The sequence below is a fragment of the Colias croceus genome, chromosome 10, assembly GCF_905220415.1.
Source record: "Colias croceus chromosome 10, ilColCroc2.1".
NCBI classification, from domain to species: Eukaryota; Metazoa; Arthropoda; class Insecta; order Lepidoptera; family Pieridae; genus Colias; species Colias croceus.
The window spans coordinates 1,300,348-1,313,328 of NC_059546.1; the positions used below are offsets into that span (position 1 = coordinate 1,300,348).

General features: G+C 34.7%; 1 protein-coding gene across 1 annotated transcript; it reads left to right on the forward strand.

Moving 5' to 3' along the window:
• The first annotated feature begins 65 nt into the window (after window positions 1-65).
• On the forward strand, window positions 66-8,163 carry LOC123694965 (zinc finger protein 260-like). Its single transcript, XM_045640611.1, has 8 exons — window positions 66-222; window positions 662-1,047; window positions 1,267-1,368; window positions 2,039-2,497; window positions 3,468-3,677; window positions 4,075-4,847; window positions 5,322-5,467; window positions 6,139-8,163. Exons 2-8 carry the CDS (start codon window positions 791-793, stop codon window positions 6,319-6,321), a joined length of 2,130 nt encoding a protein of 709 aa, XP_045496567.1. The 5' UTR covers window positions 66-222; window positions 662-790; the 3' UTR covers window positions 6,322-8,163.
• The last annotated feature ends 4,818 nt before the right edge of the window (window positions 8,164-12,981 follow it).

Here is a 12,981-nt window from a genome sequence, read left to right on the forward strand (position 1 = left end):
TTGATTCATCTATGATCATATTCACTATCAGTATCCGATTTCGTAGTCATTGATTTCTTCCCACATCTGTCAAATCCAAAAGCAAAATTCACACGTTTTCTTGGCGTTGTTTGTCGTCCGGCGTTACATTTTTTATGGTTTACAAATAATTTTTGATTAATGTAATGTAAAATGTAACGTAGGACTTGTGTTTTTATAAAATAATAAGTTTTGTCTAATTTCGTAAGTATTTGTTTTCCTATTTAGATTAGAAACACTCAGCTTAAAATTATCTAGTACTTAAGCCGATATTACATATTTCAGAACTATTAAGTTAAAATTATAATATTATGCGAATGATATGCTATTTATAGGAAATTTTATTCAATATTCTAATATTTAAGCCGGCGATTTCATTGATAAATTGAATATTAAATATCGTATTTTAACGAGAGGTTTCCAAGGTCGACTGTGACGGAACGGTAATCTACAGTCTTAAATAACTTAATATTTAATATACTCCTTACTATTTATACAAATCCAATTAAAAAAGACTCCAAAACCAATAATTTATATTCCTGTGCTTATATTTTTTTTTGTTTAACAGTAATGTCATGAAGTCTATATTCTTAATTTATTAATTATTAATTAATCGAATGGTATAAATTACTACACATTTCAGGACCGGAAAGTAATCAAAATCATGTAGGCGCAAAATTTATTAAAAAATGTATGCAATAGCTCTAACAAAAACTCCCAAATGACAGTATCAATAGAAAATTATAAATAAATGGATTGCACATAAACTAAAATGGCTTCAAGCACGCCCCAAACAGATTCAAACTGGAGTATCCTCAAATTGACCACAATAGACTTGGTTGGTGGGATTTATTGTAACATTTGCAATGAAACATTTGGTAACAAAAGGGAATATGACGCTCATTATATTAAACACACTGGAAGTAAGGACATTTTGTACACTTGTGTGATATGCCGGAAAGAGGTTGCGGGCTATCCTAGCTTCAGAGGCCACTGTTATTCGAGCCATGTGATCAAGGGGCGATATAAGTAAGTAACATTATATTTGTAGTAGCGGTAACATAATATTTGACCTGATTCCTTTTTTTTACAATGAACTTATAAAATTGAATATGGGAGAATATAGACAAAAATTATTGAAATAATTACAGATTTCTAGAGTTTATACAAAAACATGATAAGTTACAGGTTTTATTTGAATTATTTATAATTTATGTATTAATTAGAAAACTCAATTTTAATTTGCAGATGTGATAGCTGCGACAAATTCTTCTCCAAACTGCCAGCACTTCAGTATCATGTCAAAATTATGCATCCAAAGAGTTTTCGATGCTCCACTTGCAAAAAGAAGTAAGTGATTTTCGTTTCATAACTATATGTGAGCTCTTCATCTTAAAGTTTTACTTGTTTTAATTGTAGATAAATTATACAGTGATTATTTTTCTTTCACCATCACCTTTAATACTTATTATTAATTATTAAAAAAAAAAATTTGTCTCAAAAATCAAATTTTTTAAATTATATTAGGTACCAGGCTTAATAAATGGTAAATCATATTACAACAAAGTAACTTGTTTACGTAAAAATGCATGATAGAAAGTATTTGTAAAAATCTTATCATGTGTCAAGGGCCAAGAACATAAACATAAGATAAACTTATTTATAATGTTGAAGGCGTATCAGTTTTATACATTTCTGTTACAAATAACATTATATTGAATGAGTTATTTAGTTTTGCTACGCTATTGTGGTATTTTTTCTTTCTGCATATGACTATGAGTTGCTTATGCTATTTTTTTGATACATTATCAAAATGAATTCAATGCTGAATGTTTTGTCACAAAGTTCATCAATAACACTATGTATTGCATTTTGCATATAACAAATTATTGGAGCATATGTTTTTAAGACTTAAAGTTAAAATTATTTTTTGTGGACACTATGCCTAAAGAAGGCTTTGAATTTAATGAAAACAATGAAAATTTTATAAAATAAAAAAAAAACCTTTAATCATTCACAGGTTTCCGACGAAGAAAGAGTTGCGTTTGCACGAAGTCATACATACAGATAGTACCGGCCCAATCTCATGCCTGACATGTCATAAGGACATCAGCTCCATAGATATATGCAAGAAACATGTCGATCTACACTTGTCGTTCGAATACACATGTCCAATTTGTGAGGAAAATATACCTTCGAAAGAAAACTCGGCCGATCACTTGAGAAAACATTTTGGCAATGTCAGTTCAGAATCAGAGATAGACGTAGATCCGGAAGAGATGATAGAACAGCTCGGGGCAGTGTCTTGTATATTCTGTTCCATGATTTGCAAGAATCGTGTGGAGTTCGACGCGCACTTCTCGTGCGAGCACGGCGACGAAGATATCGTGTACTCTTGTATTGTGTGCGGGAGGCAGTTCGACAAATACTCATTGTTTCGTGCGCATATCAACAACCACTTCACGAACAATCGATTTGAGTGAGTAACTTTGATAAATTTAAAAAAATAAATAATTTGCTAACTAAGTACTATATTTTAGTCTCCATTTGTCTACCTTTTTTATGTTTCTGATTATTATCAAATAAATACGAAAGTGATTTTTGAATCTTCATAACCGTTTCAATATTTCTTCTTAGTTTTACATGGTACATAAACATTTTTACAAGTGTCGATGTTAACACAAATCATTTAAATTGAGTTTTAATATTACAAGAACGCACGCGAGTTTTGCCATCCGAATTCCATAAAATTCTACAAAACATTCATTTGTCCAAAAATTTCTGAGTTGTGTATTCTATTATTGAATGAACATTGAACATTGAACATTTTATTTCATTGAAGTAAATAGAATTTATCGTATAGTGTATACGCTCATTAAAAAACTGCCTTTTAAACGCGTAGGCAGAGTTTTGCTTTGGACAATTTTTGAGCGTCTAGTTTTTTTTTGTTGATTTAAACTGCTACAAATTAACTATTTTCTTGTGCAAAACAAGTCGGTTTAACCATTCTATTACCTACCTGCATTTATGTATTGCATGTAGATCGTAAAGTACATATAATATAATAATGTATTATGTACAAATGACCCCTATAGGCTATAACACAGGTTTAACCTATCATAGGGGTCATTGTTTAAACTGTATGTAAAAAAATGTATGTAGCTGCAAATTAGATCAGTATATTCCTTCTGTTTTTGTTTTTGAGTCAAATAAATTTTTTTTGACGTGACAACGTCTTAAATTAGGTTGCGGCTGGGAGTCACTTATGAAAAAGTGTAACGCTCGGTAACGTTACGATGAATCACCGAAAGAGGCACGCGGGCATGGTTAGCCCGCCTAAGAGCGAGAGAGACAGACATAAAAAGTCGTTGTCACGTAAAACTTTCGCCCGTATACCGACTTTACAGGCAACCAATTTATTTATTTTTTTTATTTATTTATTAACCTAGATGCGACCTATGTCACACGTCTTTCCCGCGCCTGTCGCCGCTGGTGTCCCACATGGCGGCGTGTGCGGCGGGCGGGGTGCGGCGCCACAAGCTGTTCGCGTGCACGCGCTGCACGCACCGGTACGGCACCGAGCCGCGGCTGCGCGAGCACATGCGCGCCGCGCACGGCGTGCACGTGCGGCGCTGCCTCGAGCCCGGCTGCGGGAAAGTGTGAGTGTCGCATGTAGCGGGGTGCGGCCACAAGCTGTTCGCGTCACGTGGAAATGACAAGATTTCTTTCATTTTTCTTAATTGACAAACCGCTCATGAAGATCAAATTCTGCGTTTGTCCCCAATTTTAAGTTTCGTTGTTGAATTACTTATACTGTGTTATTTAGGGCTGATTTTTCAATCCTTGGTTAAAACTTATTCGTCGAATAACGTATTAAACTACCATTTCAAAAATGTATTCTAAGTGCCCGTATTTGACAGTTTACAGGTGACATTTTAATATGATCGTGTAATGCTTTATTAGACGGATACATTTTAACCAAGGATTGAAAAATCGGATCTTAGTAATTTATTTCTTATGTGAGAATATAATCAAATCCTACCTCTCCCCACACAGTTTCGACAAACTCCGCGACATGGTGGTGCACCAACGCCAGCACCACGCCAACGTGCAGAACTGGTGCCGGCAGTGCGGCCAGCTGTTCACCTCGCTGGTCTCCTGCGAGCAGCACCTCGACGCGCACAAGAAGACCACCTTCCCCTGCCCCGTCTGCAACCAGAGCTTCAGAGAGAAATACCTCCTCCTCAGACATCTGCCGCATCACTTCGAGACGGTTCTGCACCTGTGCAAAGTCTGCGGAAAAGTCTACAATGCCAAAAATCGACTGATCGAACATTTGAACTCGCACGCGGACACCAAGATTCACCGTTGCACCTACTGTCCCAAGACGTTCCCGAAGCTGTGGACGCTGCAACAGCACCTCAACACTCACACAGGATTGAAACCCAACAAGTGTCAGATCTGCGATAAAGCCTTCTGCAGCTACCCCAATTGGCGCAAGCACATGATACGATTCCACTCGGTCAGTTCCACCAGATCGATCGAAATAGACGAGAAGAATTCGAGAAATTACGAAAATAACACACTCAAACTCCATTGCAATGAGGATAGTCCAGTGAAATCTGTAATAGATCAATCCGGAATTGAAAATAATACAGTAAATACAAATAGAGATAACTGGGATGAATTTGTATTCTATGACCAAGAAGATTCCGAAATCAGTATGGAGGCGGAGAGCATGGATCAAGTTATCGAAAAACAATTACAGTTGTTTGGGAGCCAAGAGCAAAACGTCGAATATAAGCCTATGCCGATTGAAATACCACAAGGTGAGTATCTATGTATCTAGAATCTAGATAAATTTGTTTATTTTTCTTTGATTCTAATACAGGACAACATTTTATTTTTTTGGAAACATTGGTGTGTGAATTAGATACATTGATGATTTTTCCTAAACACAAAGTTGGATGAAAACAAGTACCTTTATATTAAGCATGATTTTTATTGAAGTTATACTTCTTTTGGCGCGATGGAGAAAAATTATGAGAGTGAATTTTTACGATGCGCGCGCACACCGACACCTAAATTTAACAGCATGAAGTTAGTTCTAGGTGGTATGAAAATTGATAACTATGTTCAAGTTGTATATTCTAGTATTTTTTTTTTCCATACGCCAAAGAAGTTCTAACGCGTGTACATAAGTACACACTCTCATTTTTTTTTTATTACTTGCTATAATCGACGATACATTATGTTTATTTTATTACTGCCCATACTTAACGATTTGTTCTTTTTATTTCCAGCATGTCCACCAACAACAGAAACCTCAAGCGCCCTGCCATCAGAAGCGATCGTGCCGCTCGAGTACGGGCCGGAGTTCAGCTCCAGCAATCTGGACGAGTACATCCTGCCGCATATCGACCCGCTACTCACTATACGGAATGACCAGGTAATTTTTTAACCGACTTCAAAAAAAGGAGGAGGTTATCAATTCGGCCGGTATGTTTTTTTTTTTTATGTATGTACACCGATTACTCCGAAGTTTCTGAACCGATTTACGTGATTATTTTTTAGTTCGATGCGGGATGGTGTCGAATTGGTCCCATAAAAATTTTATTCGGATAGGCCCAGTAGTTTTTATTTTATGAGCATTTTTGTCTGTATTTGTAAATGTTGCAAGTGCCAGTTTGAAGTCGGGTGTTTTTAACGCAGTTATCACTTGTTTATACTTGTAACAATAATGGTAACTATTGCATAGCTTCTATCGCGGGCCTTGAGCGCGGGGACCGAATCGAGAAATTCCGTAACGAAAAAACCTCACGCTCCCCACTCCGACGGGCGGAGGTGTGGCTTGAAGGCATAACCCGAGTGCCACACGTCTTTTTTTATTTTTCTGTCCGTTGAGTATAGATAAAGGGTCAAAACTTGGCCCTAAACAAATGGCAAAAAGAATTTGTATCCTCAGTAGACTGTATGTGACTGAATGTGTATTTTTTTTTAAAGAACTTAAATTTTTAGTGGAAACTTTGCTGATATGTGTATGGTTTGTTATCTCTTATTTATAAGATATATTGTATTGTTTGTTTCCCAAAGATAAATAAATAAAATAAAAATTCGCAGGTACTACCCACACAGGAAGCCAACTACATAACAATAGAGAGCGAACTCCAAGCGAGGGCCGTGTACTCCGAGCTGCAGCCGTTCGACCGCAAGTGGGAGCCGCCCATGATCACCAAGCTGTTCCCGGACTACTACAGCTACGATGAAGCCAGCAGGATCACCGTCAACGCGGATATATTCTAATACTAAACAGTTGTCACTCGGAACGATCTTTGTCGGTATGTACTGTTGAGTTGTATAATGGTGCTACGGTTCCATAGATTGTAGACCTATCCATAGAGTAGCGTTGTACCATAGAGGTTGGAATTTTTTTTACAAGACATGCAATAGTTTTTAATATTGAGGGTACTTTTATACATGTTGTTCGATTTACAGTACAATAGATTGTTTTATATGATACATATAGTGTTAAGTTCCTGATGTTTATTGATTTTTTTTACATATTTTATAACAGTTAGTGACCAGTTACAGATTTTTATACTTGTTGTAATCCATATCCGTATAGTAAGAAATAATACTGCCAGTTTATAACGTTGTTAATATATTTAATAGTAATAATATACCACTGCCATTCACTTGTTATGAATCCGTGAGACCGAACAAAGATCGTTCCGACCCATCCATATAGCTACCTCATGCAGTAACACTGTACCTCACTAATCTATGTATTATTGTATTTTATAATATACATTTTTAACATATATCCCACCAGACTAAGACATATATATACATATAGAATTATGCTACCTCATTTAATTTAAGTAATTCGCTTTGCACCTAAAAAAAAATTCGAAAAAATTACACAAAATTGTGTTGTACAAAAATGTATGGAATTTCTTGTCTCGCGTGAAAGTCGAGAGTGAGTGCTTTGTATTTTGAGTTTTTTTTATTGATTTTTATGTTTTCGCTCGATGTGACGATACTCGGTTTTTAAAAAGAAAGAAAAAAATTAACAAAAAAATGCTTTGGTACTGTTTGTAATAAAAAAAATAATAGAAAAATCTAAATAATATAAGTAATAGTGTTACAGATATAAAAGAAAATACACAGGATATGTTGTGCAAAATGCAAAAGAAAATGTAAAATCATTTCATCTCGTTTCAACTTGCGTGTCACGTATGCTTAGAGCGAGATGGTATGATTCTTGATAAAAATATCTAACCACCAAAACGTTGCATTTTGATATTCTGTCTCTTTCTAGCCGCTTACAATGAGTGGATTAGAAAGAGACGCAACTAGGTATATAAGGTACTGTGGTCAGTCAAGCGAAAACCTTAAGGCATAATTTCCAAAGTGTTTAGGCTAAGTATCTTTGGTGGAAAAGCTTTTGTATATATATTTGGTACGTTTTACGGCACTTTTAATCTGCATTTTAATTATTGCTTTAGTTGAAAACGTCGCTGGTCCAATGAGAACGTTTACGTGTCCAATACAAATATTACTTCGTGCCAAATTTCTAATCTTAGTTTTAAGTAGGGATTTGATAATCTTAAACATTCAACGAATAATTTTATTTTATGAAATGTTTTTTCATTTGTTAGTCATAACTTCATAAATAGCTGAGGCTCCGAGACGAAGGCAGTGAAGAAATATCGATAATATTCTTGAACCAGCGGCAATGTTTTCATGCATTTCAATTTCGATTCCTTTTTTATTATAATTTTATTGAAAGTTGCGATGCAAAGCGTCGCGATTTTAGTGTAAGTGAATCGATAGTGCTGTGATATTTTTATGTATATTTAGTGGTTTAAGTGTAGGGAGTGAGTAACGAGTGAGTACAAATACGTACGATCGGCATCCGTATCGCGTCTCGGTTCTATTACAATATCGAATTTAGATCGCAGCCCCTTCGAATGTGCTGTCCGGAATAAGGACGCACCCACCAACACGCATATGGTCTTCATCGACAACTATTCGGACACGAATGTAACGAAATCGAACATTTCTCAAGCCATATGCGCTCAAAATTCTGAAAAATAATACTACAAATTAGCCTGCAAACCTGCAAGGCAGTAAGAGATACAATGGAAAAAAAATATTATATAAGAGGAATTTAACTCCGAAATATATTTTCGAGAGAGTAATTATTTACAAATATACGGCAAAGGAGTCTTAGTGGTAATCGTATCCAAAGACTGTAATGTATTTATAAGTTCCGCGAACTTAAGTAAAAATCGGGGTGAAAAATAAGTCAGATGTGCGAAAAATATCAAATCATACGATGTAGCTTGAATATTGGCTTGAAAGGTACAGACGCAAGGCACCTCGCGGTCGGAGTGGGGCGGATACTAACCGTTACTAGCAGTGTTACAAATTCACGGAAGAAAAGCTTGTTAAGTATTTTTGTATTCAGAAATAACGTTTGACCTTTTATGGTGTGATCTACGTGAATTTGTAAAACTCAAATCGAGAAAGTGAGTTTGAAACTCATTTCGTGTTGCTCGAGAATAATATCTAAAAATGTAGATATTGAATGTGATTCAGCAACTAGTGTCCAATAATTGTTGGACACGCGTATCTCCCCCACATGCGACCGCAGGCTGTAATCGAGATAACAAATCTGGTGTTAAACGATTCGACATACGCATGAGCCATACGCCATGCTTCTAAAAATTACAAAATTAAAAACTTCTCGAACATTCGACGCGTCGAATTCGAAAAGTTCCAAAGCTGCGCTGTGAGGAAGTTCATTTATATGAATAAACAGCGCAGTACTGTAGCTTCACAAAATGCACTGCGGCGTTCACTGTAAAAAAAAGAAAAAAAAAGCATTTAGATTGTCTCTGTTTTGTGGAATTTGTCATTTCGAAATTTAAAATTATGGACTCGATTAAATTGCTAGATAAAATCCGACGTCGCGGTGTATTTTGTCCATTGCGACAGTTAAGGCTCGGTTCCACTGGGCGAACAGTTTGCGTTGGATTTATCTTTTGGTGAAAAGTTTCGCCGATTGTACAAACGATTACTCGAATCGATGCAAACAGCGAAGCGGCATTTTATTGTTGTATAGAAAATTGATGTCTATGTATAGTTATTAAGGTTAAATTTTGCGTGTTAATTATACCCCAGCTGAATGCTTTGGCTCCGCCTATATCGTGGTAATTGACCCGCAAAATTAAACTTTCATCTTCGCAAACATATTCGTTATTGTAGGAGCCGCTGCGTTGCATCATGGTACTAAAGTACGTGTTATGAATGAATTAGATGTCAGAGTCTAAGAAGAAACGGATTTAGGCTTGAGAAGTAAATATCCGCAAACTTTTTGGCCAGTGGGATCGCACCTCAGATAGCTTACATACATGATGTTAGTTATATACCTCAATGTAATAGTACTTATGCAAAACTATCTTATATTCATTATAGACTTACAGTTTCTATGTGTATTTCGTCGCAAAGGGAACAAGGTGGTATGAAATTTTTCAATATATATATTATAGTATGGTATATACAGGTATTATATTGTTTATCTGATACATATTTTTGATATGATTACTTGTTATTGTGTTAAGTAATATTAAATAGATTATATTTTAGAGTTTACTCGAAAAAGGCCTCAAGTTGTATAATTAAGTTGTTTATTGACCTATCAGAAATGTTTGTATCGTTCTTTGTCATAGTGACAAGTTGACATATTTTATTGAAGACAATGTAATATGAATAAAGATTATGTAAAATACGAAACATACAAATCCTGTGACCCAATTTTAATACATAGTTTATAATTCTGTATGTATAATTACTGGTTTTATATATTGGGCTAAAAATGGACTAATAGCAAATCGTGTAAATGGAATTATCCTTTCCGATATAACCTTAAGTGCCCTTACGCACTAGCGGTTAACCGCGGGGGCGGCTAACCGCGCGGTTAGCCGCTTTCCCATTTTAATATGCAACCTCTTTTATGATTAGTGCGTACAATCATAAGCGGTTGCATATTAAAATGGGAAAGCGGCTAACCGCGCGGTTAGCCGCCCCGGCGGTTAACCGCTAGTGCGTAAGGGCACTAAGTCATAATATATTAAAAAACCATTTCTCCAAGCCCAGATTTTCTTCAACTACTCTAATATTACGTACTCACTAGGCCGTTACTTCAGTTTAATTCGGAAACCCCAATATTTGGCTCCTTATATGAATGAGAAATTCTAAATTGTAACCTTTGCGACCATAAATGTCCCCTAGCTCTTAGGTTTAGGTTAGAATCGATCACAGGGTATTGTGGTTCTATTTTACGGATGTGTTATAAACCTCGATTATGTAAACGTTGCCTCCGATCAGGTCGGTTCACAATACTACCCCAATACCCGCCACTGTGTAATAATTAGTCGACTAAATCTGTCTAACATTAAGGTCCGGACCGGGTTTACGAGCAATGTGCGTATATAGGTTAGATTGTGTGCAAACACAAATAATTAATTGGCTGAATAAAAGTGTAGTGACATCCAATCTAAGAGACTATCTCAGGAACAATATTTTGGCTTGGCGTTTGGGAGGATTTAGTCTATCTAGTCTAAGATTTATCGAGAATTTTGTCGACTTTTAGTTCTGTTCGTATTAATTATTCATTCATATTAAGGTAAATAAATTTAAAGTAAGATTTGAATTCTGGAAAATTGGTACACTTGCCTCGCTAAACCCGGTCTCAGCGTATACATGTAGTAAGCAGTTTTTTTTTTTTTTTAATTATACATTTAGAGCTTCTAAATTATCGCATAATAAGTGTAAGAATTTTCAATTGTGTCGAATCTAATTTTATGTCATTTTATTTGTAGTCCATGTCTTTGGGAATAATAAAAATATCTTTTCGCATAATAGTAAGGTATACAAAGATGTTTTCAAACTTTTCTAAGCTCTTTATTGGCATAATATTTAATAGAGGACTACTTCGGTGTTTTAATGATATTCAATATTCATGTTTAAAAATAGATTTCGAAATTGTAAATAGGTGTCTCTTTTTCGTGTAACCTCCTTCCGTGAACTATAAATTTAAGATTAATGTTTCTGTAAGTTCCAAATACTGTAAAGCGCGGTCTATTGTAATAATCTATGATGATTTTATATTTGATTTTTATATTTTTTAATGACCTTTAGAATCAAGCGGGCTATTTTACAACGCTGATTATTGCTTTTGGTGTTTTATTTTTGCGACATATTCGCTATTTTTTATGATTATTTTATTTTGTGTTGTTTTATTGTATTTTGTTGCTAGGCGACGTTACAGTTAAGAAAAATAAAGGGGCCATCGTTTGGCGGACGTCAGTTGCACCGTGTTTATCTGAAATTATGTAAATCCTGTTATTAGGATAAAATTGTAAAACAATTTCAAGTCAAGATACAATAATGTTAAGAGAAATAATAGTGATAATCTTGTTGTCATCGAATTCAGAGCATTTCCAAGTGTTTATCATTAAATTGGGCACACTACGTGCATAATTTGGTGAATGTAAACAAAATTACCGTAAAAAATCCACAAAGTGCTTTACAGTTTGTGTGCATCGGCAAATAACTTGACATTAATCGAAGTGACTACGCAATAGGTATGTCATTTGCTGAAAAAGTACGTGTTGCTATTGGTCGACTCGTTGCTATGGCAACCACGAAGAGACCATTATTTTCAATGTTCAAGATATTTGCCGGGAACTTATAATACCAACTAAATGACGCTCATATTTTTCTTATCTCCATACAGACAGATCGCTCACAGCTTTACAGTATAGTTATTACGTACCGAACTACCTCCGCAGTTATGCATGCCTCCATTATTACACTAAATATAGTTTTGTTATATTTTATACGTTAACAGATAATATAAGAGCATAGGTTTACACGGTTATTATGAATGTATGCATGTTTTCAGTTATTATGTAGAAAACAAATCTGAATAAAATTGTATGAACCATATTTGACGTAATAAACATTCTGGCTAGAATTTGTGTTTTATTTATAGTCCCTTGTGTAAGCCAATTAGTTAAGAATGAATATATTTTTAATCCTAAGTAGGAAGGTTAGTACAATCGTATAAGTGCTAACTTAATATATGGTAATAGATAAGTACCGAGAAATAATGTTTTGTTAAAATTTTCACAACTGCTGAAATAATTATGATGAATTTTATTTTATAGATGGGAGGAAAAGGGATTACTTTGGGAAAAAAATAGATGATAAAACTTTTTGAAGCGAAACTTCTTTAGGCGTAAAATTTCAAGGTCACATAGCAATACCATCAGGTCATGAAGTAAGGCGACGATTTTGATATCTTTGAACCTTGCCACGGAAGTTTCACTTCTGAAACGTGTGCTCGGCACAAACGCTCTATTTTTTGATATAATTATTAAAACAATGATTTTTTTAAATTAACAGCACTTTATTGGAACTCGCCTTATCATTAACAATGACACTCGAACAATTGTACTAAACCAGTAAAACCCGATATACAAACATACGAACAAATAAACTATGTGGAGACACAATAAGTAACTGTTGATAAAATTGATTGGTTTTCCTTTTTAAAAATTTGTACAAGTAAAAGATCGCAGATTTTTCAAGTCCTATTATAATGAGATTGTTTTTTATCTATTTATAATGAAGCCACAGATAATAAATTGAAATACATTTCAGTATGTATATTAGAAAACTTAGTCGAATCACCAATGTATTGCACTAATATTATGCTTGCAAAATATATTTTGACCTAAATTCATTAACAAGAACTCTAATTCCATTTAAAACTACTCAAAACGTATTGCTTTTAATATTTGAACTATTGGCTAGGACTTAAATGCAACATGAATATATTTGTGAAACAGCTGTAAATACTCATTTTATTATTATTTACTATGATTATAT